General features: G+C 41.8%; 1 protein-coding gene across 3 annotated transcripts in view; it reads left to right on the top strand.

The window, feature by feature from the left end:
- Positions 1 to 22,744, top strand: part of DCUN1D4 (defective in cullin neddylation 1 domain containing 4) — a 141,678-nt gene that overhangs the window by 89,369 nt on the left and 29,565 nt on the right. For all 3 annotated transcript variants that reach the window (XM_073608459.1, XM_073608460.1, XM_073608458.1), the window contains 2 exons: positions 17,283 to 17,353; positions 19,494 to 19,585. In XM_073608459.1, the coding sequence (XP_073464560.1) occupies positions 17,283 to 17,353; positions 19,494 to 19,585 (163 nt within the window). The remainder of the gene's footprint in view (positions 1 to 17,282; positions 17,354 to 19,493; positions 19,586 to 22,744) is intronic.

The following is a 22,744-nucleotide window of genomic DNA, read 5'->3' as shown; positions in this document are numbered from 1 at the left end:
TTCCACAACTTCCCGAATTCTGCCTGCATGCAAGCAGTTATTCCTGTACAGTCTCCGCCCCCTGAAACCCCTCTTCTCTGCACCTCTGTAGTTCAGAAGGCAGGCTCTGTGAAATGTAGACACATCAGTGCTTACATGGCATAATGAAAACTTGTCACAGAATTCAAGGAAATAAATGTGTGGGGATCTTCACAATGTACATTTACAAACCTCAATCATTCAGATTAATAGGAGTAGGATAGAAATATTTAAAATACAATGTGGAAATGAATATAATATCTTACATTTTGACAACTGATACGTTATAAAGTGGTGGTGAACCCAAAAATTTGTATATTGCTGCTTATTAATCCTTAATTGTGGTGGCTGCATACCTTTTCTTTTTATTCAGGCTTTTTATCCTTTGGACATCAGCATTGTCAACCTGAGGAGAGGGTAGTGTTAGATGCACTAGCAGATTTAGATAAACTTGAGTAAACTTCAGCTAACAGCTAGCTAACAAGTTACAGCAACATTTTTTTTCCTTATGGGATAAAGGTTTTACATAAATGATATTAAATAATATGATATAAAAAACTGACCACTGCAAGCACCCCTGTCAGTGTTAAATGGTTTGTCTTACCCCTCCAACTGCCACTTTTTTTGATAGGGTGGTCTGTTGAAGGAAGTTTAAACATTACAGACCTACTGACTGGACCAGTTTAAAATGTAGCCAAAAATAAATCTAATGCAGCCCCTCCTTTTTTTATGAATTAAAAAAAAAACAAAAAAAAAATGTGGTAGAAGCACATTCGTAGCGGTAGCACATAAGATTCATTGACCGTTGAGTACAGCGTAATTATGGTATGTACAGTACATAGATAACACAAAATAGGCATAGTAATTGATAGTACCTAGTCAACAGGTGAGTGGTATGGAGGAAAGGAGAGGAAAGGATGGCAAGTGCGGGGAAAGGGGGGTTGGGGGAAGAGGTGACAATGAGGGACAGAGCCATCCAAAATTATGATCTTAAAGGTTGGACTCGACCGATGGTTTCCAAACTTTATGGACTTTTTTTATTGTGTCAGTCTGTATAGCCGTAAGTTTTCATAAAACATGACCTAGGAAATCTGGTGCTTGACTTCTGCAAAGGACAGTTTCACAGGCTTCCAGGCTCTAGCTACAACCTTTTTGGCTAGATGTGCTGGAACAAACCATCGGCATGACACCCTTGTAAGCAAAGCGGAGAATAGACTGGGATAGCATGGGAGATCCTCAAAGGGACCAGATACCACTTAAAGGAGGAGTTTTTAATTGGCCTCTACAGCCAGCACATGAGCTAAACTTTTGGCTGCAGTGGTCCAAATCTGGTCCCAAGTTTCCAGTGGGACAACTTTACCAATATCAGATTTTCATTTTCACACATAAGGAGGGAAATTGTTCTACGTTAATTCTAGGACTACAAGAGTACACAAGTGAAATTAGACCAGGGTCGTAGGGGTTATCCAAAAGGGCACCTTTAAACTGTGTCACCCTAGGACAGGATGTTACTTGAAGAACCACCAGGTGAAAATAAATTGAAAATCATATATTGCTGGATCTTATGCCCCAGATAATTACAGTGAGGGAAATAAGTATTTGATCCCCTGCTGATTTTGTACGTTTGCCCACTGACAAAGAAACAATTAGGCTATAATTTTAATAACGAACCTCTGCTGTACTGGTGGGATGTTTCCACCGATTTCCAGATAGTGCTTCACAGCAGCCAATCCCAGTGTGTGTGGAATACAAGTGTATAAAAAAAATGTATTTTTGGGAAAAAAGCGTCAAACTAAAATAAATAAAGTAAAATGAACAATAAAAAAAAAAAAATTTTTTAAAGCGCCCCTGTCCCCGTGTGCTCGCATGCAGAAGCGAACGCATACGTGAGCCCCGCGCACATATGAAAATGGTGTTCAAACCACACATGTGAGGTATTACTGCGATCGGTAGAGCGAGAGCAATAATTTTGGCCCTAGACCTCCTCTGTAACTCAAAACATGTAACCACTAAAACATTTTAAAGCATCAACTATGGGGATTTTTAAGTAGCGAAGTTTGGCGCCATTCCACGAGCGTGTGCAATTTTGAAGGGTGACATGTTAGGTATCTATTTACATAACTTCATCTTTCACATTATGCAAAAACATTGGGCTAACTTTACTGTTTTCTTTTTTTTAAGCACAAAACTGTTTTTTTTTTCCAAAAAAAAGCATTTGAAAAATTGCTGCGCAAATACCGTGCGAGATAAAAAGTTGCAACAACCGCCATTGTATTCTCTAGGGTCTTTGCTAAAAAAAACATATACAATGTTTTTGGGTACTATGTAATTTTCTAGCAAATAAATGATGATTTTTACATGTAGGAGAGAAATGTCAGAATTGACCTGGGTGCTCCAGAACGCCTGAAGGTGCTCCGTGCATGTTCGGCCTCTGTATGTGGCCACGCTGTGTAAAAGTCTTACACATGTGGTATCGCCATACACGGGAGTAATAGCAGAATGTGTTTTGGGGTGTAATTTGTTGTATACATATGCTGTGTGTGAGAAATAACCTGCTAATATGACAATTTTGTGGGAAAAAAAAATCTTGATTTTGCAAAGAATTGTGGGAAAAAATGACAACTTCAAAAAACTCATCATGCATCTTTCTAAATACCTTGGAATGTCTTCTTTCCAAAAAGGGGTCATTTGGGGGGTATTTGTACTTTTCTGGCATGTTAGGGTCTCAAGAAATTAGATAGGCTGTCAGTACTTCAGGTGTGATCAATTTTCAGATATTGGCACCACAGCTTTTGGACTCTATAACTTTCACAAAGACCAAATAATATACAGCTTGGTGAAAGGGTGACAACAGTTGGTGGGACTATTTGCAAATGGAAGAAACACAAAATAACTCAATCTCCCTGGTTCTGGGGCTCCATACAAGATCTCGCAAGGTCCCCTTACTCAAGAAAACACATGTACAGGCCTGTCTGAATTTTGACAATGAACATCCAAATGATTCAGAGGAGAACTGGGTGAAAGTGTTGTGGTCAGATGAGACCAAAATCAGGCTCTTTGGCAATTAACTCAACTCGCCATGTTTGGAGGAGGAGGAATGCTGCCTATGACCCCCAAGAACACCATCCCCACCATCAAACATGGAGGTTGAAACATAATGCTTTGGGGGGGTTCTGCTAAGGGGACAGGAGAACTTCACTGCATCAAAGTGATGATGCACGGGGTCATGTACCGTCAAATCTTGGGCAAGAACCTCCTTACCACAGCCAGGGCATTGAAAATGGGTCGTGGATGGGTATTTCAGCATGACATTGACCCAAAACACACAGCCAAGGCAACGAAGGAGTGGCTCATAAAGAAGCACATTAAGGTCCTTGAATGGCCTAGCCATTCTCTAGACCTTAACCCCATAACTGGTGGCCAACTACAAGAAACGTTTGACGTCTGTGATTGCCAACAAGGGTTTTGCCACCAAGTACTAAGTCATGTTTTGTGAAGGGGTCAAATACTTATTTCACTCATTAAAATGCAAATCGATTTATAACTTTTTTGAAATGTGTTTTTCTTGATTTTTTTTGTGGTTATGCTGTCTCTCACTGTTAAAATAAACCTACCATAAAAATTATAGACTGATCATTTCTTTGTCAGCTGGCAAACATACAAAATCAGCAGGGACTCAAATACTTCTTTCCTTCACTGTAAAGGCTAAATTGGCCTTTAAAAAAATATAATGCATGCATATATTTTTGCAGCATGTATGTATGTATGTGTGTGTATATGTATATATATATATATATATATATATATATATATATATATATATATATACACACACACACTATATTACTAAAAGTATTGGAACACCTGCCTTTACACGCACATGAACTTTAATCGCATCCCAGTCTTAGTCGGTAAGGTTCAATATTGAGTTGGCCCACTTTTTGCAGCTATAACAGCTTCAACTCTTCTGGGAAGGCTGCCCACCTGTGTTGCCAACCTACCAGACTGAAATTCACTGACCCTTCACTCAAAATTTACTGGCACAGCCACGTTTTTACTGGCATTTTCTAAAAGTTAAAAAAATTACAGTTTTCAGTGCTAATGTGAGTACTTAGGCTACAAACAAGTACAATATGCAGTTAGCAATGTGGTTTCTGGTAGATATTAAGGTAAAAAAAAACATATTTCTTATTTTCTTATTATAATCCATCAGATTTTGTCAAGTATGTCCAACTGGAGAGATTTCCCCTTCATTTCTGTTCCATAGCCACCACAGAAAGTGAGGGGAAATCCCAGGTAGCCACCAGGATTACAAGATTTTATGTCCCCAATTCTAAAGACCTCCTGTCTCTATCAATCCATCCCTCTTTCACCTCCTGTCTCCATCGCTGCATCCCTCCTTCACCTCCTGTCTCCATCCCTCCTTCACCTACTGTCTCCATCCCTCCTTCACCTCCTGTCTCCATCCCTCTTTCACCTTCTGTCTCCATCCCTCCTTCACCTCCTGTCTCTATCCCTCCCTCCATCACCTCCTGTCTCCATCCTTCCCGTCTCCATCCCTCCATCCCTCCCTCACCTCCTTTCCCGTCTCCATCCCTCCTTCACCTCCTCTCCCGTCTCCATCCCTCCTTCACCTCCTCTCCCGTCTCCATCCCTCCTTCACCTCCTCTCCCATCTCCATCCCTCCTTCTCCTCCTCTCCCGTCTCCATCCCTCCTTCACCTCCTCTCCCGTCTCCATCCCTCCCTGTGTTGCAGGTCCATCCAACCTCTTCACCCTCCATCACTTCCATCCCTCTGTTACCCTCCCTTCTTTCATTTTTCCATAACTCCATCATGCCATCCTTTTATCTCTTGCTCCATCCCACCCTCCATCATACTGTCCATCCAACAATCCTGGTGCCTGCTATCCCTCCACCCTTTCTATCCTTCATCACTTTCATCCCTCTATTATTCTGTCTTTCCCTCTATCTTTCCATAACTCCACCCCTCAATCCTTTGCTCCATCACTCAATTTCTCTGTCTCACTCACATCCCTCCACGCCTTGCTCCATCCCATCATCCATCTCTTTGTCACCCAATCTATACCTCCATCCTTTACTCACTCCTCACTCTTTCCATCTCTCTGTACATTCACCTCCCCCATCACTCCACTATTCTGTCTTTCCATTATAAACAAATAAAAATAGTTCAGTGTGCTTCCACACCAAATTTGCTCACTACTTAATAAAAAAATATATGAGTTATAAACACCTTAAGACCATCAAGCACAATAAATAATCAAATCTATAATGATTATACAGCATACACACACACTATACAACACCAGCACTTTTTATCTACAAAATCAGGCTGATCTATGATATTGCTGCTGTCTCCCCTCTCCTGGCATGCTGGGATTTGTAGTGCCACAGCCTGACACATGAGGTGGTCATGCAGGAGAGGAGGCTGTGCCTGGTGAGCAGGTAATGGATAGGGAGGTGTAATAGAGATTGGGGGAGATCTCAGAAAATGTCCTCCCTTTAGAAGCAGAGCAGTTCACACACAAAAACGATCTACTGTAACAGCATGAGACAGAGGCCTGCTACAAAGAGCCCATCCTCTCCCCCCTCCTCCTCCTGTCCACCAAGATAAGCCACCAACAGGACTGCATGTTGCTCAGCTAGCTTACCTTCGGCTAGGCTGAACTCCCTCCTCCACTGCAGACTGTCTCCGCTCCTTCCTATACTAGCATCTCCTGTGATGAACTCAAATAAGGTGCGCTGGGAAAGGGTACAAGTAGCTTCACTCAGAGTCAGATCATCGGAGACTCTCGATCTGAGCCAGCTCCAGCCAGGAACTGCACATGCAGTCGAGCTGAGAGCATCACTGGCTGAAAGCGTATTTTTTCACTGGCAGGTTTTTCACGTTACGGGCTTTTACGGGCATGGAAAAATTGCCCCAGTTTTTACTGGCTGTCCATAAAAGCATGGGCGGTTGGCAACACTGCTTTCCACAAAGTTTAGGAGTGTTTCTATGGGAATGTTTGACTATTCTTCCAGAAACGCATTTGTCAGGCACTGATGTGGACGAGAAGGCCTGGCTTGGAGTCTCCGCTCTAATTCATCCCAAAGGTGTTCTATCGGGTTGAGGTTAGGACTCTGTGCAGGCCAGTCAAGTTCCTCCACCCCAAACTCGCTCATCCATGTCTTTATGGACCTTGCTTTGTGCACTGGTCCAAATCACTTGGTGGAGGGGGGATTATGGTGTGAGGTTGTTTTTCAGGGGTTGGGCTTGGCCCCTTAGTTCCAGTGAAGGGAACTCTTAAGGCGTCAGCGTACCAAGACATTTTGGACAATTTCATGCTCCCAACTTTGTGGGAACAGTTTTGGGATGGCCTCTTCCTGTTCCAACATGACTGTGCACCAGTGGGTACTGGTGGGTCTCCTTACTGGGTCTCCCAACACGCATAGAAAAATGGTTTAGATATACTTAATTCATGACCTACCTTAATTGAAAACTGCATTATAGAATAACCAGTAAATCTAGTGATTCGGGAAGCTGAATGTCTCTGGATTTCTTGTTAACCTTGAACTTGGTTCTGCATTCGACTCTTTCCTGAGTATCCAACCGTTCTCTTTATTATGATGAGCAACCTTATGGACCAGTGGTAGGCTTTGAAGACAGAGGTGAGTTCCTATGTCAGCTTTTACGAAAGAGATCAGATCTGCAGACAACCTATACTGCCTGTATCTCTCTGACCTGCCGATCACTTTCACACACAGTTTTGCCTAATGATAATCTGTTTATATGCATTTTTTGCCACCTGTTCAGTTTAAAGTGATTGTAAAGGGATTTGTTTGTTTTAACAAACATGGTATACTTGCCTTCTCTGTGCAAAAGGTTTGGAGAGAGCAGCCCCAATACTTCCCTTCTCAGATCCCCCACTGGCGCTTGTGGCTCCCCACACTGCTGAGTACCCCCCATAGTAAGCCACTTGCACTCATGCAGGCTCGATTCTGAGCCGGCTCTGTGCGGTTAATGGGCAAACTATTCATTGCAGATTACAGTGAATGACTTGCACAAATGTGCATTGGGATTTTGGATAGATCTTTTAGAACAATTATGTGTCCAGGCATTTCTTCAGTTATTTTTTTTATGAGAGTTTGAACCTCATTCAGGCTATTACTGTATGCATCTTCCTATCTTGATAAAAACTGCTCATATTAATTCTTGTTTAGATAGAAATAGGAAGTGATGTCAAATCTCCATAACAGGGCAAGGAAAACAATAAAAACCCAACAGAATTGCTAATTTTTCCCCCCACAAAGAAAGAAACAGAATAAACCTTTATGGCTGGAGTAGAGCCTATAACCACTTCCCGCCCGGCCTATAGCAAAATGACCATAAAACAAAATTGCAGCGCTAATAATGAATTACAGTATCTCACAAAAGTGAGTACACCCCTCACATTTTTGTAAATATTTTATTATATCTTTTCATGCAACAACACTGAAGAAATTACACTTTGCTACAATGTAAAGTAGCGAGTGTACAGCTTGTATAACAGTGTAAATTTGCTGTCCCCTCAAAATAACTCAACACGTAGCCATTATTGTCTAAACCACTGGCAACAAAAGTGAGTACACCCCTAAGTGAAAATGTTAAAATTGGGCCAAATTAGCCATTTTCCCTCCCCGGCGTCATGTGACTCGTTATTGTTACAAGGTATCAGGTGTGAATGGGGAGCAGGTGTGGTAAATTTTGTGTTACCGCTCTAACTCTCTCATACTGGTTACTGGAAGTTCAACATGGCACCTCATGGCAAAGAACTCTCTGAGGATCTGAAAAAAAAGAATTGTTGCTCTACAAACAGATGGCCTAGGCTATAAGAAGATTGCCAAGACCCTGAAACTGAGCTGCAACACAGTGACCAAGACCATACAGCGGTTTAACAGGTCAGGTTCCACTCACAACAGGCCTTGCCATGGTTGACCAAAGAAGTTGAGTGCACGTGCTCAGCATCATATCCAGAAGTTGTCTTTGTGAAATAGATGGATGAGTGCTGCCAACACTGCTGCAGAGGTTGAAGGGGTGGGGGGTCAGCCTGTCAGTTTTCAGACAATACGTTGCACGCTGCATCAAATTGGTCTGCATGGCTGTTGTCCCAGAAGGAAGCCTTATCTAAAGGTGATGCACAAGAAAGCCTGCAAACAGTTTGCTGAAGATAGGCAGACTAAGGACATGGATTACTGGAACCATCTCCTGTGGTCTGATAAGACCAAGATAAACTTATTTTGATTCAGATGGTGTCAAGCAGGCAACCAGGTGAGGAGTACAAAAAGAAGTGTGTCTTGCCTACAGTCAAGCATGGTGGGTGGGACTGTCATGGTCTGGGGCTGCATGAGTGCTGCCGGCACTGGGGAGCTACAGTTCATTGAGGGAACCATGAATGCCAACATGTTCTGTGACATACTGAAGTAGACCATGATCCCCTCCCTTCGGAGACTGGGCCGCAGGGCAGTATGCCAACATGATAATGACCCCAAGATGACCACTGCCTTGCTAAAGAAGCTGAGGGTAAATGTGATGAACGACCAGACATGCCTCTAGACCTAAACCCTATTGAGCATCTGTGTGGCATTCTCAAATGGAAGTTGGAGGAGCGCAAGGTCTCTAACATCCACCAGCTCCGTGATGTCGTCATAGAAGTGTGGAAGAGGACTCCAGTGGCAACCTGTGAAGCTCTGGTAAACTCCCTGCCCAAGAGGATTAGGGCAGTGCTGGAAAATGGCAGCCAAACAAAATATTGACACTTTGGGCACAATTTGGAAATTTTTACTTAGGGGTGTACTCACTTTTGTTGCCAGCGGTTTAGACATTAATGGCTGTGTGTTGAGTTATTTTGAGGGGACAGCAAATTTACACTATTATACAAGCTGTACACTCACTACTTTCCATTGTAGCAAAGTGTCATTTCTTCAGTGTTGTCACATGAAAGATATAACAAAATATTTACAAAAATGTGAGGGGTGTACTCACTTTTGTGAGATACTGTATAACAAATAGTCCCTATAAAGACTATATAATTGGACTATTTGTTATAATTTATTATTAGAGCTGCAATTTGAGGGTTGTGTATTTTCTCTATTGCTAGCAGCTGTGCCTTGGTGTAGCGCTGATCATTTATTTATATTTATCCTATAGCAAAATGACGGCCAGGCGGTGGTTTAATTGTTCTGCGTGGACGTCATATGACGTCCTTCAGAACAAGCCGCTCGTGCGCGCCCCCGGGGGCATGCAGTGCAGTGATTGGTGATGCAGTGTTTTCGATTGGACACACCGCATCATCGATCACGGTAAAGAGCCTATGACGTAGGCTCTTTATCATGTGATCAGCTGTATTCAATCACAGCTGATCACAGTTTAAATAGGAAGTATCGGTTATCAGTATCCCTCTTCTCACGCTGACAACATGCGAGTAGAGAAGAGCTGATAAGCGGCTTTTCTCATAGGAGAGATCTGCACCGATAATAAGTGCAATGATTATCATTTTTTTTTGTTTGTTTAGCAAAAAATGTAAAACTCAGTGGTGATTAAATACCACCAAAAGAAAGCTCTATCTATCTAAAAAAAAATATAAAAAATTTGTTTGGGTACAGCATTGCATGACCTCGCAATTGTCATTCAAAGTGTGACAGCGCTGAAAGCTGAAAATTGGCCTGGGCAGGAAGGGGGTGAATATGACTTGTATTGAAGTGGTTAAAACCAGGCATAAATAAAAAAAAAATAGGATTAAAGCCAACGGTGTATGGATCACAATTCTGCCAGTTCAGCAGGGACCAGATGAATTTTAATCCATGTACCTTGGTTGTATAGAAGACATTCTAACGATTGACCTCTGTACAACCTGGCTGTCGGGTTTTTCCCAAATAATCTGTGCCGCATACCGCCATCAGAACATAATAGCACAGCTGGTGTGATTTCCCCCATCTATCCTTGAATGTGTAGATGGGAGAATCAGATCTTTTTTTTTTTTTTTCTTTTCATTCAACCCTGTGGTTGAACGAAAAAAAAAGATGAATGTGTGGGCTGTCTAATACATGCATCCGGTTATTCTCATTGCATCATAATAGCCCAGGGAGTGTAATTAAGTTCCTGGCTTTCACTTCCTGGGCTCTTCTAGATCGTTCCAAGAACCTGTTTACCATCTTGCTTCACAGTCGCTGGCTCTAACTATCGGCTGTAGAAGCCCAGGTCCTGAAGGACAGAGGGATTCGGTTACTTTTATGCTTTTTAAGGCTAGGAAGTCGACTTGCTTGGTGTGAGGCCCAGAAGTTTCACCCTAGAAAGTTCTCTGTGGGACATATTGGGGAATATTTACTAAAATTGGAACACTCAGAATCTGGTGCAGCTGTGCATGGTAGCCAGTTAGCTTCTAACTTAACTGCTTGCCGACCAGCCGCCGCAGTTGTACTGCGGCAACATGGCTCGGCTGCATGAATGAATCGCAGTCATGTTACGTCGCTTCCTTATTTGCCCACTAGGGGAGCGCATGCCCCCTGCTCGCCCACGGAGCTGATGCGAGTGCCCGACAGTCGCGATCACCGCCGGGCTCCCGCGATCACACCGAGAACTGGGATCTGTGTGTGTAAACACACAGTTTCCGGTTCTCTGAGGGGAGAAGAGACAGATCATCTGTTCATACAGAGTATGAACAGCGATCTGTCATCTCCCCAACACAGTCTCCTCCCCCCTTCAGTTAGAACACACACTAGGGAACACAACCCCTTGATCGTCCCCTAGTGTTAACCCCTTCCCTGTCAGTGACATTTTTACAGTAATCAATGCATTTTTATAGCACTGATCGCTGTATAAATGGCAATGGTCCCAAAAATGTGTCAAAGTTGTCCGAAGTGTCCGCCATAATATTGCAGTCCCGATAAAAATCGCAGATCGCCGCCATTACTAGTAAAAAAAAAAATTTAATAATAAAAATAACTTTTGCGCAAACCAATCAATATGCGCTTATTGTGATTTCTTTTTTTTTTTTTTTACCAAAAATATGTAGAAGAATACATATCGCCCTAAACTGAGGAAAAAAATCTTTTTTTTTTTTTCAAAATGGTTGATCTTTTTTTGTTTATAGCGCAAAAAATAAAAACCGCAGAGGTGATCAAATACCACCAAAAGAAAGCTCTATTTGTGGGAAAAAAAGGACGTCAATTTTGTTTGGGTGCAATGTCGCACGACCACGCAACTGTCAGTTAAAGCGACGCAGTGCCGAATTGCAAAAAGTGCTCTGGTCAGGAAGGGGGTAAAATCTTCCAGGGCTGAACCTGTTAAAGTAGTTGTAAACCCTTACATATACCCAGTGAAGTGACTGGCCTCAGGCGATATACAGAGATGAAACAAATTCTCCTATAAAAGTTGTACCTGTTTTATCTGCAGTATTATCTTCTCCACAGCCAAAATCGAGATTTTATAAAGCTTGTCTGAGTTTTCAAAAAAGGGGGGGGGGGGTGGAGAGCTGAAATTACACACTACAGAGCTCAATAGGGAGAGCTCTGAGAGCTAATCGGAGATAAAGGACACACACGTTCACAAAGCAAACAGGTACTGAGCCGGGGCTGTCAATCGCAAGCTGTGTGCTGGAGATCCTTCCCCTGTCACTATTTTTCTCTTGGTGTCAGGAAAACTTGTCAGAAGTGATTCATGCTGATAGCAGAGCAAAGAAGCAACAGACAGAAGTGACACTTAGGGGTTTATTTACTAAAGCAGGAGAGTGCAAAATCAGGCTCACTTCTGTATAGAAACCAATCAGCTTCCGGGTTTTTTTGCCAAAGCTTAATTGAACAAGCTGAGGTTAGAAGCTGATTGGTTTCTATGCAGAAGTGAGTCTGATTTTGTACTCTCCAGCTTTAGTAAATAAACGCCTTAGTCCTTTAAATTGAGACGAGTATACACTATAGAGGGATATGCTTTGTTTATGTCTGATGTTTACAACCACTTTAAGCTTGTTCAATTTAAGCTTTGAAAATTAAACGTAGAAGCTGATTGGTTTCTATGCAGAGCTGCACCAAATTTTGCACGCTTTAGTAATTCTCCCCCATTGCGTCCTTTCTCTCTGTGGTCTGGTCCAGTACTTGGCCTCAAGTACAATTAACAATCAGATCCCATCTTTCAAAGGCTTCTCGCTTCTATATTTGTTGGTGAGGGCCTTAGTTCAGTGGGTTTCTCATATTGTTACTCCTGTGCATCCTCTGTTGACTCTGTGGAATCTCAGCCTGGGTTTATCGGAAACCACCTTTTGAACCTATAGGGGATGTTCCACTCCCTGCCCTTAGGGTAGCCTTCCTCTTTACCATTACTTCTACTAGTAGGGTTGGAGGCCTTAGGGTGTAAGGAGCTGTTTCTTGTGCTACACAAGGATAAGGTTGTTCAGTGGCCTAGGACCACCCTCTTGCTCCTGGTAGTTTTTTCCTTTTGCCTTAACCAGGTCATTGTCTTACCGCCCCTCTGTTCTCATCATAAAGAAGTTGCTTTATGGATATGGTTCGGACACTGAGAGTCTACCTCTGTTACAGCATCCATCAGTCTTGACTCCCAGTTTTCTTGACTGAGTTCTCTCCTAAGGGACAGACTGCTTCTCGTTCTACCATTGCTGGGTGGATTTGTGAACTAATTTCGCTAGCCTATGACCTTAGGTGGAAAGATCCTCTTTTTTCCTGTGAAGGCTTCATGGGCCTTCCAGCAGCAAGCCTCTGTTTCTCAGGTCTGTAAGGCTGCCACTCTAACTAACTAACTTCTGTTCACACATTTGCTAAGTTTTATTAGGTGGCTCTTTTGGCTGGTTTCAGTTGCAAAGTCTTTTAAGAGGCACTGTGTGTGAGCTAATTCCTTGTTTTTGGTTGGGGTTTCAGGCCTGTTAGCTGTTTGCTGTGTGGCCCACTTATTCTGGGATTACTTTTGGATGAACCATTGGCCTTAGAGTTACCCAAACCTTTGTCATGTGATGTATAATTAAGAAAATAGGATTTTTTTGTATTACCTGTAAAACCCTTTTCTTGAAGTGTCACGGGACACATGACTCGCACCTCTGTGTCTAATCATTATATTGGTTGCTGCAGAAGTGAAGGCATGCTGGAAGAGGGCTATGCAGGGCTGGATCTCGGCTTTTTTCAAATGAGCTGGAGGTGGAGTAGAACCCATTGGTCTGAGAATTAGCCAATCCTATAGGCTACAGATAAGTAAAATCTGAATTTCATATAATTTTTTGAGACAGAGCTTTCATTTGTTGATATTTTAACAACACCTGTTTTTTTTACTATATAAGGGAAATGAAAAAATAATCTAAAGAAAACACATGAAATAAATAATATTTCTTCATAAAGTTAGTCCAAAATATATTCTGTATTTCTTTGGTTTAAAAAATAAGTGTTTTTTTTTTGGTCTATGCCAGGGGTCTCCAAACTTTTGAAAGAAAGGGCTAGCTTACTGCCTATCAAACTTTAGTGGGGCCAGACTGTGGCCAGTGGGAGTAGAAAATGCTGTGGCATTGGTGGGAGTAAACAATGCCATAGGTTTGGTAGCCAGTGGGATTAAAAAAAATTGCATCATTAGTGTTAGTGGGGAGAATAGTGGCCCCATAATTGGTGTCAGTGGGATGAATAGTACCCCATTGTTGGTGTCAGTGGGAGGAATAGTGCCCATCTTTGGTGTCAGTGGAAGGAATTGTGCCTCGTATCAATGGAAGGACTAGTGCCCCAAGGGCCGGATAAAGGCAAGCAAAGGTTCAAATTTGGCCTGCGGGCGAGAGTTTGGAGACCCCTGAATGCAGAAGTCTGCAAACTATGGTGCGTATATTTGAAATTTATCAGCCCTAATGTTCTTAATACTTTTCTTATTTCCTGAGACCCTTAAATGGCAGGATAGTTGAAACACTGTGGTATCCTTGATGAAAAGAGGGTGAAATAAGATCCCACGCTGTCCTTCTGTTGCTGCCTATCTCTCCCTTTGTAAATGTGAAAATCGAATATATAACCTGTTCCTCTCTCACACAGTTTGTACGACTTCAGCCCATACCTTGCACATTTACTAAGGACATACTCTTTTATATTATATATTTGCCTGCAAAGTATATCAAGGACTCCTCAATACAGATTTGCTTCTGTAGTGTATACATTTCTGAAATTTTGGGGGAAAAAATTGATGAGCGGCCTAATTTTGTAAAGCTATATAGGTAGTAGTTTACATAGCATTGGTTTATACGAGCATACATTATTTTGCGAAGGCTATCTTATGCGGAATCAGGCACTGGCATTGACTGTAAGCAGGCTCTGGTATGAATTGTAGACAGACCCCAGTATGTACCGCAGGTAGGCACTGGCTCTGACTGTGATCTGGCATTGGTTTCCGACTGCGATCAGGCACTGGTTTACAGCTGTAAAGCAGTCTCTGGTAGGGACAAAAGGCAGGCCCTGGTATGTGCTGTAGGCAGGTACTGGAACACGCTGTAATGTGGCACAGTTTCTGATAGTGATCAGACACTAGTACCGAATGTAAGCAGACTCTGGCACATGCTAGACTCTGATCGGGCGCTGGTTGTGACTGTGATTAGACGCTGATACTGGTTGTAAAACGCTGCTGTACAGTGACATGCGATCCTTTCCAGTGCGCTGCAATAAAATGCACGCATGATCGCATACAGTTATCCTTATGCCAACTTTTCTGGCTGTTTATATTTAAACAACCCCTTGCATGCCGTTCCGCTGTCCTTTTTTTTTTTTTCTTGTTTCTTTCTTTTTGTAAAACCTTTCTGAGGTTTTCTACCTTTTAAAAGTAAAAGGTGGTAAATCAAATGCTGAGCATTACATGCTTTTGCAGTTTAGATCACACTACACAGAAAAAGACCCTAGTCAGAACTCCCTTAATGTATTCCTCGCTGCTTTTGTATAACCAGACCATACATTACACATCACCTAATGCAATGACAGTATGTCAGTTGCACATACTAAAAAATGACACTGCATTCATACATGGAGAGCACTGCAGCAACAGAAAGTATACCGTTCACTGCTGTTCAGAGTATTCTTTCTTCATTTGCATTTCTTAATTTTTTTCAGAGGACCTGCAGAGAATTGCACCCACTACCAGTAGACTGTGAGTGCAATGTCATGCTTTTCTGCCTGTACCTGACTGGCTGTCAGTTTGAAAGCTGGAGAAAGTGCCATTGAACTACAAGGGCGCTCATCACTACAATGATTTATGAGTGTGGAGCCCTGCACAGTCGTGATGATTTTGAAATGTAACAGCAAGTGCGGGGAAAGGATCCCTTGTCCACTGTTACAGGAAGGAGGATTGGGAGTGTGGGGGGCAGGAGATGTGGGTGGAATAGTGCCCATTTTTGGTGTCAGTGGAAGGAATTGTGCCTGTGTGTGGAGTATGTTATACGTTATACCCTAAATATGGGTAGAATGTGTAACGTGCTCCAAAAAGTTAACTTATCCTTTGATATAAACAGTTTATTTACCCAGCAGGATTGTTCCTCATTGTGGTGCTCATTCCCAGCATTGTCCCTGGCTTTCTGGCATAGTGTAAACATTAAGCCAGAAGTAATGCAGCAGAATTCAGAGGTCAGTAGTAATAATGCAGAGTTCAGGGGTCAGTAATAAGTAATGCAGAGTTTTGGGGTTAATGGAAATTAACACAGAGTTCAGGGGCCAGGGGTAAGAAATAGGGTTGGGGAGAGTAGTAAGTAACGTAAGGTTGAGAGGGTAGTATTAAGTAACGCAGAGTTCAGGGGTCAATAGTAAGTAATTCAGAGTTCAGGGATCAGTTGTAAGGCAGAGTTCAAGGGTGAGGCGTAATGCACAGTTTAGGTGTCTTGTGTTACTAACACAGAGTACAGAGGTCAGCCGTAAGTAACGCAGAGTGTAAGGGGTCAGCAGTATATAATGCAGAATGTAGAGGTCAGCAGTTAGTAACAGAGTTCAGGGGTCAGGAGTAATTACCGCAGAGTGTAGGAGGCCAGCAAATAAGTTTAGGGGTCAAAAAGTATGTCAGTGTGCCACATGATGTGGTTCCTACTCTTTACTTCCTTGGGCCCCATTTTCATCCATTTGACTACCCGCAGCCACTTCTGCACCACATGATGGTCACTCTGGCAATGGCCGAACACTGAGCATAAACCTCCACCATATTGCCAGAGCCCAAAGCTTAGGAGTGGAGGTCAGTGTTCTAATGCCCCGTACACACGGTCGGATTTTCCGATGGAAAATGTCCGATCGGAGCGTGTTGTCGGAAATTCCGACCGTGTGTGGGCTCCATCGGACATTTTCCATCGGATTTTCCGACACACAAAGTTGGACAGCAGGAGATAAAATTTTCCGACAACAAAATCCGTTGTCGGAAATTTCGATCGTGTGTACACAAATCCGACGGACAAAGTGCCACGCATGCTCAGAATAAATAGATGAAAGCTATTGGCCACTGCCCCGTTTATAGTCCCGACGTACGTGTTTTACGTCACCGCGTTTAGAACGATCGGATTTTCCGACAACTTTGTGTGACCGTGTGTATGCAAGACAAGTTTGAAAAAATCCTAGGATTTTGTTGTCGGAATGTCCGAACAAAGTCCGACCGTGTGTACGGGGCATAAGTCTTACCCTAAAGTTCCCAACAAAGTCCCTCAGTGGAACAACAGGGAAGATAAACACAAGAGTAGAGGCTTGCTTTATTTGATTAACTTGCATTCGCTGCTGCTTGGGATAGACTTCTCAAAATGGGGACTGTCCCTGTTAAACAGGGACAAATGGTAACTTTACCATAAAATCCTTTTCTTGGAGTCCACCTCTGTGTTTATGATCATTTTCTGTACAAAAATCTATTATCAACAGCTCTTTGGAAGGTTTGATCTTATCACAAGAAGAATAAAAGCAATGGTGTGTAGTGGTTCACTTTCCACAGTGCCTCTGTTGTGCTGATCTGTCCTGAGCAGCTATAAAGATATGACTCTGGATAGAATTTTTCCCATAGACTTCTAGGGAACTTTCAGTTGGTAGAACTGGTCTTTGAAAGTGAATCATTTTAACCCTCCTCTTCCGCACCTTCACCACCCCTCTCCTCCTGACCTCTCCAAGCCATGTAGTGAATTTGCTCTAGAAAGGTGTTTTTTTTTTTTTGGTTTTGTTTTTTTGTTAGTTTAATGTAATGCTTTGCTGCTCAGTTCTGTCTTTTACGCTTATTCTGGACAAGTCTTTTAACAGATCTTTATCTATCTGTTCAGGAACTGATGATGTAGTTGGTCCAGAAGGGATGGAAAAATTTTGTGAAGATATTGGTGTGGAACCAGAAAATGTAAGGCCAGGGTTTTTTTCTTGACTTGTTTCAAAGTTATATAATTAATAGAGTTTCAAAAACACTGTTCATCAAGTTTAACCTCTACCAACCCCTGTAGTTTTACAGAGCCAGGTAGAGCAAAACTCCCCTGCATTGGCCCTGGCTCTATTCTCTGCATGCTTTCTAAAGGCATCCTAAGAAGAAAAATTAAGTGTGGGATAGTTTTATTTATTTATTTATTTATTGCAAAAGAGACTTTGTATGCTACTTGCCAAAAAATTTGATTTAAACAAAAAATCGCGCTAATCTCGAAAGTGATATAAAACTTAAATCATAATGTGACATGATACATTCTGTGTATAGATAATGTCATATTTTTCAAGCTATGAAAAAAAGGGAAGACAGTTCAAAAAATGTGCAGAAAATTAATCCTCGTTGTTAATATGCAGAAATCCAAAAACTGATTAAACAGGGATTCCACCCCCCAAAAAAAAATCATGCAGAGCCTTCTGTGACACCCAGCACTCTGTGATCAGGGATGCTTACCAGATGGTAGGGACCATTGCTAGAATGGTCAGACGGGCAGGCAGAACAACCTCTGCAGGGTATAGAAAACCAGAGGGCCCCTGGGACACTCTGGTAGTAGGATGGGTCGTACAGTGTGGTCAAACCCACATTGGGATATCCAAACAAAATGTAAGGTTTATTGAATAAAGCCAAATGGCTACTTACAATGGGAAAAAGCAGTAAAGCATGGATAATCGTTTGCCGGCAAACACAAATTCTTTCACCCGCATTTCTGGGGTCACGTTTTGGAGCTTTCTATTTGTATGGTTTACCTTCTGGTTCCTGCTGGTTTGGATATCCCACTGTGCCTGCCTGTCTGACCATTCTAGCAATAGGCTTAGATTGTAAGCTCCCAGGAGCAGGGCCCCTCTTGTATTGAATTGTATTGTTACTGTATTGTCCCTTTTTATATTGTAAAGCACTGAGCAAACTGTTGGAGCTATATATAATCCTCTATATTAATAATATTGTACATGTGTGGTTTTATTTCATTAGAAAAAAAGGTTACGTTTTAAGCCTAAAGTAGATCAGATTGGTGGGTAAAAGACATCCCAATTTTTTGTTTTGATACTGGCAATAGACTGAGTACAAACATTTGATGATGAAGTGACAACTGGCCTTCAACACAGGGAAAGGAAAAGGTTGGCTTGTATTGCACATATGTTTTTCAGTAAGCTGAAACATAGAGCATTTTAGCAATCAGATGTGCTTGCTATAGTCACATATTGCCTAATCCTTGCCAACAGGCTTTTGGGTAACAAACGTTTTATGTGTGATTTCACTTGATTCTCTACCTCTCTAAGTTTTTAAACTCTAAATTAGTGTATGCGCATTCTGTTAAAAATAAAGCACCAGCAAAAACAGGAGTACAAGGAAACCGCTTTGATCCCTAAGGAACAAAATGATTTTCACAACCTCCCAGAGAGGTACAGAGAAAATAACAATATGAGGAATAGACCAGTATTCGTTTACTGGTCATCAAGGATCTTTCTCACCCTCTACTCTCTCCCTTCCCCTTCCTCTTATCACTTGTGGCCCGTACACACGATCCGAATATCGTACGAAAATGGTCATCTGAGGAAGGATCGTGCGATATTCGAATCGTGTGTACACTGCTTTCGACAGCCAATCACGACCGTTCATCCGATATTATTCGATCGGACATACCCGAAAAATTTCCTCGTACGATTTCCAGATCGTACGATTTTCGTTTAGTCTGTATAGTTGTCGTCTGAAAATACAATACAAATACATTACAACACATGACATCACTTCCGATTTTTTTGTCTGTCGTACGAGAATTTTCGTGACTTTATTTAGCTATTCAATTTCTACTTGCGACTATTAAGCGAGAAGGGTCGTACGATCTGCCGTACGATATTCGGATCGTGTGTACAGGCCATTAGTGATATGTACATTATTGTATCATACTTGCATGTGTATTGTTTTTATGAAGACTATTGTGTGCCTAGGGTGACTGTTGTGTTTTGAGAATCTAATAATTGGTTCTCTACTGGTTTTCTAATGTGGCAATGAAGTCTCTGTTACACGTTCAGACACTCATTAGCTTGTATTTATTCTTTTCCCACAGGTTGTTATGCTTGTTTTAGCCTGGAAATTAGATGCACAGAACATGGGTTACTTTACATTACAAGAATGGTTAAAAGGAATGACTTCCCTACAGTAAGTAGTTGTCAAATAGTCTTAATATGTTAACATGTCATTGATTAAGCTAGCCTACCATTTTCCCATAACTTTGTTTAGGCCTTCTTCACACGGCCATTTAGCACTGGATTCCAGCAACAAGAAACAGCAGATTCATGCAGCTGGAATGATAGGTGCATGCCATCAGCGGTGGCCTCTCAGCCTGTACGGCTAGAGACAGGTGTCCATGTCAGAATGCATCTGACTGCGTCCAGGCTCAAGCACCCATCCCTAACCACAGGTAGTTGCATGGTGTGCAGCTACATGCAAATAGCAATGGCTGCTGTCAGTCTGTCAATACCTAGTACAGGCTGAGCGGCCGCCACTATTCGCATGCACTTGGCCTTCCAGCCGTAAGATTTTGCTGATTCGCACCACTGGAATCCGGTCAATGTGGCTAAATGACTGTGTGAAGGAGGCCTTAATGTTGCTAGTATGCTAGTTTCATTTCACCCAACTTAATCATGTTGGGAATAATTTCCTAACATTGATAATTTAAACTATTGTTTTACCTGTTTAAGTGCCAGAATTCATTTGTAATGAATGAAAATTGCTAGTATGTTGATGACAACTTTCATGCTAATACTGTCTTTGCTGACACATCTCTGTTCCTGTGTCACTGCCTGTACCTCAGTTTTCAGGAACAAACACATACTTTACAGAGAGATTCCTATTCTAAATCTAGCTTTTTTTTTCTTGTCTGTCCCGAATCTTAGCTGTTTTGGTTAGAGTGGGGAAGGATTAGAACCCCTGTCAGTTTTTTTTTGAGTTAAGTTTTTTTTATTGCTGCCTTTGTCTACAGTGCAGAGATTTCCCCCTCATTTTATGCCTCTGATGTCACCAGTTTTTGCATCAGAATGTAAGAGGAAATCTCCATAACAGGAACCCAGATGTAGTATTCTGACCAGTTCGAACCATTACCCGCTATCTAGAACCTTGACTCTTTTTTTAATTTTTTATACACATTTACAATTCTTTTTATACACATTCTAAAATGCACATTTGTGGCCTGGTTCATCAAAGTAAAAAAATACATTAAAATAGATTTTAGGTCATGCAAGCTTAATATAATACCCATTTTTGTAAATTATAAAAGATGAGACTGCATCAAGTAAATTAACACCAAATATGCCAGGCCTCAAAATAATGTAAATAGACGAAAAGGAAAAGGTCTGATGTCACCCGCAAACCACCTCCAAAATACAGGAAATTGCCCAGGACTTTATATAGAGGTTAATGCGGTTAGCCAACAATTGACAGAGTAAATGCAGTGTCAAAATTTAATAAAATTGTCATGCAAACATAAGCAATACAAATCATAGCCAAGCCACTGAAATGATACATACAGTAAAAAATGTAATTACACGTATCATTGTAGAAAATGTAAATAGCAAAGTACACAGGCATGAAAAGCAAGACCATGCTCACTTCTTCAGGGGTAGATGCATGTGTAGTACATCTGTAGGGGGGGTATAATGATCCAAATAAGTATCAACACAGAGATGGTATCGTGACAAATAGTCAAGAGGGTCCCCTGCCTCCTCAGCTACCGAGGCGCACGCTCATTACTGCTGCCTCTGGGTATTCAGCATTTCGTAGTCTGATCCAGCCTCTGGTGAGTTTAGAGCAGGGGTCTCAAACTGGCGGCCCTCCAGCTGTTGCAAAACTACAAGTCCCATCTTTCCTCTGCCTGTGGGAGTCATGCTTGTAACTGTCAGCCTTGCAATGCCTCATGGGACTTGTAGTTTTGCAACAGCTGGAGGGCTGCCAGTTTGAGACCCCTGGTATATATAGGGTCCATGCGTTTTGGACCCTCTTGACTAATTGTCATGATACCATCTTTGTGTTGATACTTATTTGGTTCATTATACCCCCTACAGATGTACTCCACATGCATCTACCCCTGATGAAGCCAGCATGATCTTGCAAAACGCGTAAGATTATTTTTCATGCCTGTGTACTTTGCAGTTTCCATTTTCTACCATGATACATGTAATGACAATTTTTACTGTATGTATCATTTCAGTGGCTTGGCTTTGATTCATTTTTTTTATGTTTGCATGACAATTTTAATACATTTTGAGACTGCATTTACTCTGTCAATTGTTGGCTAACCGCATTCACCTCATTTAAAGTCCCAGGGCGATTTCCTGTAGTTTGTAAAATAATGTAAATAAGAAAAAGTCATGGCCTCCTAACCCCTTCCCAGGTCTGGCATCTCCAGTATGTTACATATACAACTTTATTCTCAAAAATCCTGTATAAAGGACTTCAACTGACAACTCCTTAAAACGAACATGTACAATGTAAATTCACACTCCAACAAACAATCAAAAATTAGTAGAACTGTGTCCTCTAAAAAGAATGTTTATTAAAATATATACAGATTAAAATATCCATGGTAACTACCCAAATGACCCTGATCAAAAGTTTACATACCCCAGTCCTTAATACCATGTATTGCCCCCTTTAACATCAATGACACCTTGAAGTCTTTTGTGGTATTTGTGGATGAGGCTCTTTATCTTCTCAGATGGTAAAGCTGCCCATTCCTCTTGGCAAAAAGCCTCCAGTTCCTTTAAATTCTCGGGCTGTCTTGCATGAACTGCACATTTGAGATCTCCCTAGAGTGATATTGAGGTCAGGAGACTGAGATGGCCACTCCAGAACCTTCACTTTATTCTGCTGTAGCCAATGACAGGTTGACTTAGCCTTGTGTTTTGGATTATTGTCATGTTGGAATGTCCAACTATGTCCCATGCGCAGCTTCCTGGCTGATGAATGCAAATGTTCCTCCAGTATTTTTCGATACCATACTGCATTCATCTTGCCATCAATTTTGACCAAATTTCCTGTGCCTTTGTAGCTCACACACCTCCAAAACATCAGTGATCCACCTCTGTGTTTCACAGTAGGAATGGTGTACCTTTCATCATAGGCTTTGTTGACTTCTCTCCAAATGTAGCGTTTATGGTTGTGGCCAAAAAGCTCAGTTTTGGTCTTATCACAAATGACTTTGTGCCAGAAGGTTTGAGACTTGTCTCTGTGCTGTTTGGCGTATTGTAAGCGAGATACTTTGTGGCATTTGCGTAGTAATGGCTTTCTTCTGGCAACTCGACCATGCAGCCCATCTTTCTT

This window comes from Aquarana catesbeiana, linkage group LG01, assembly GCF_042186555.1.
Source record: "Aquarana catesbeiana isolate 2022-GZ linkage group LG01, ASM4218655v1, whole genome shotgun sequence".
NCBI classification, from domain to species: domain Eukaryota; kingdom Metazoa; phylum Chordata; class Amphibia; order Anura; family Ranidae; genus Aquarana; species Aquarana catesbeiana.
This window is presented reverse-complemented; position numbering and strand designations above follow the sequence as displayed.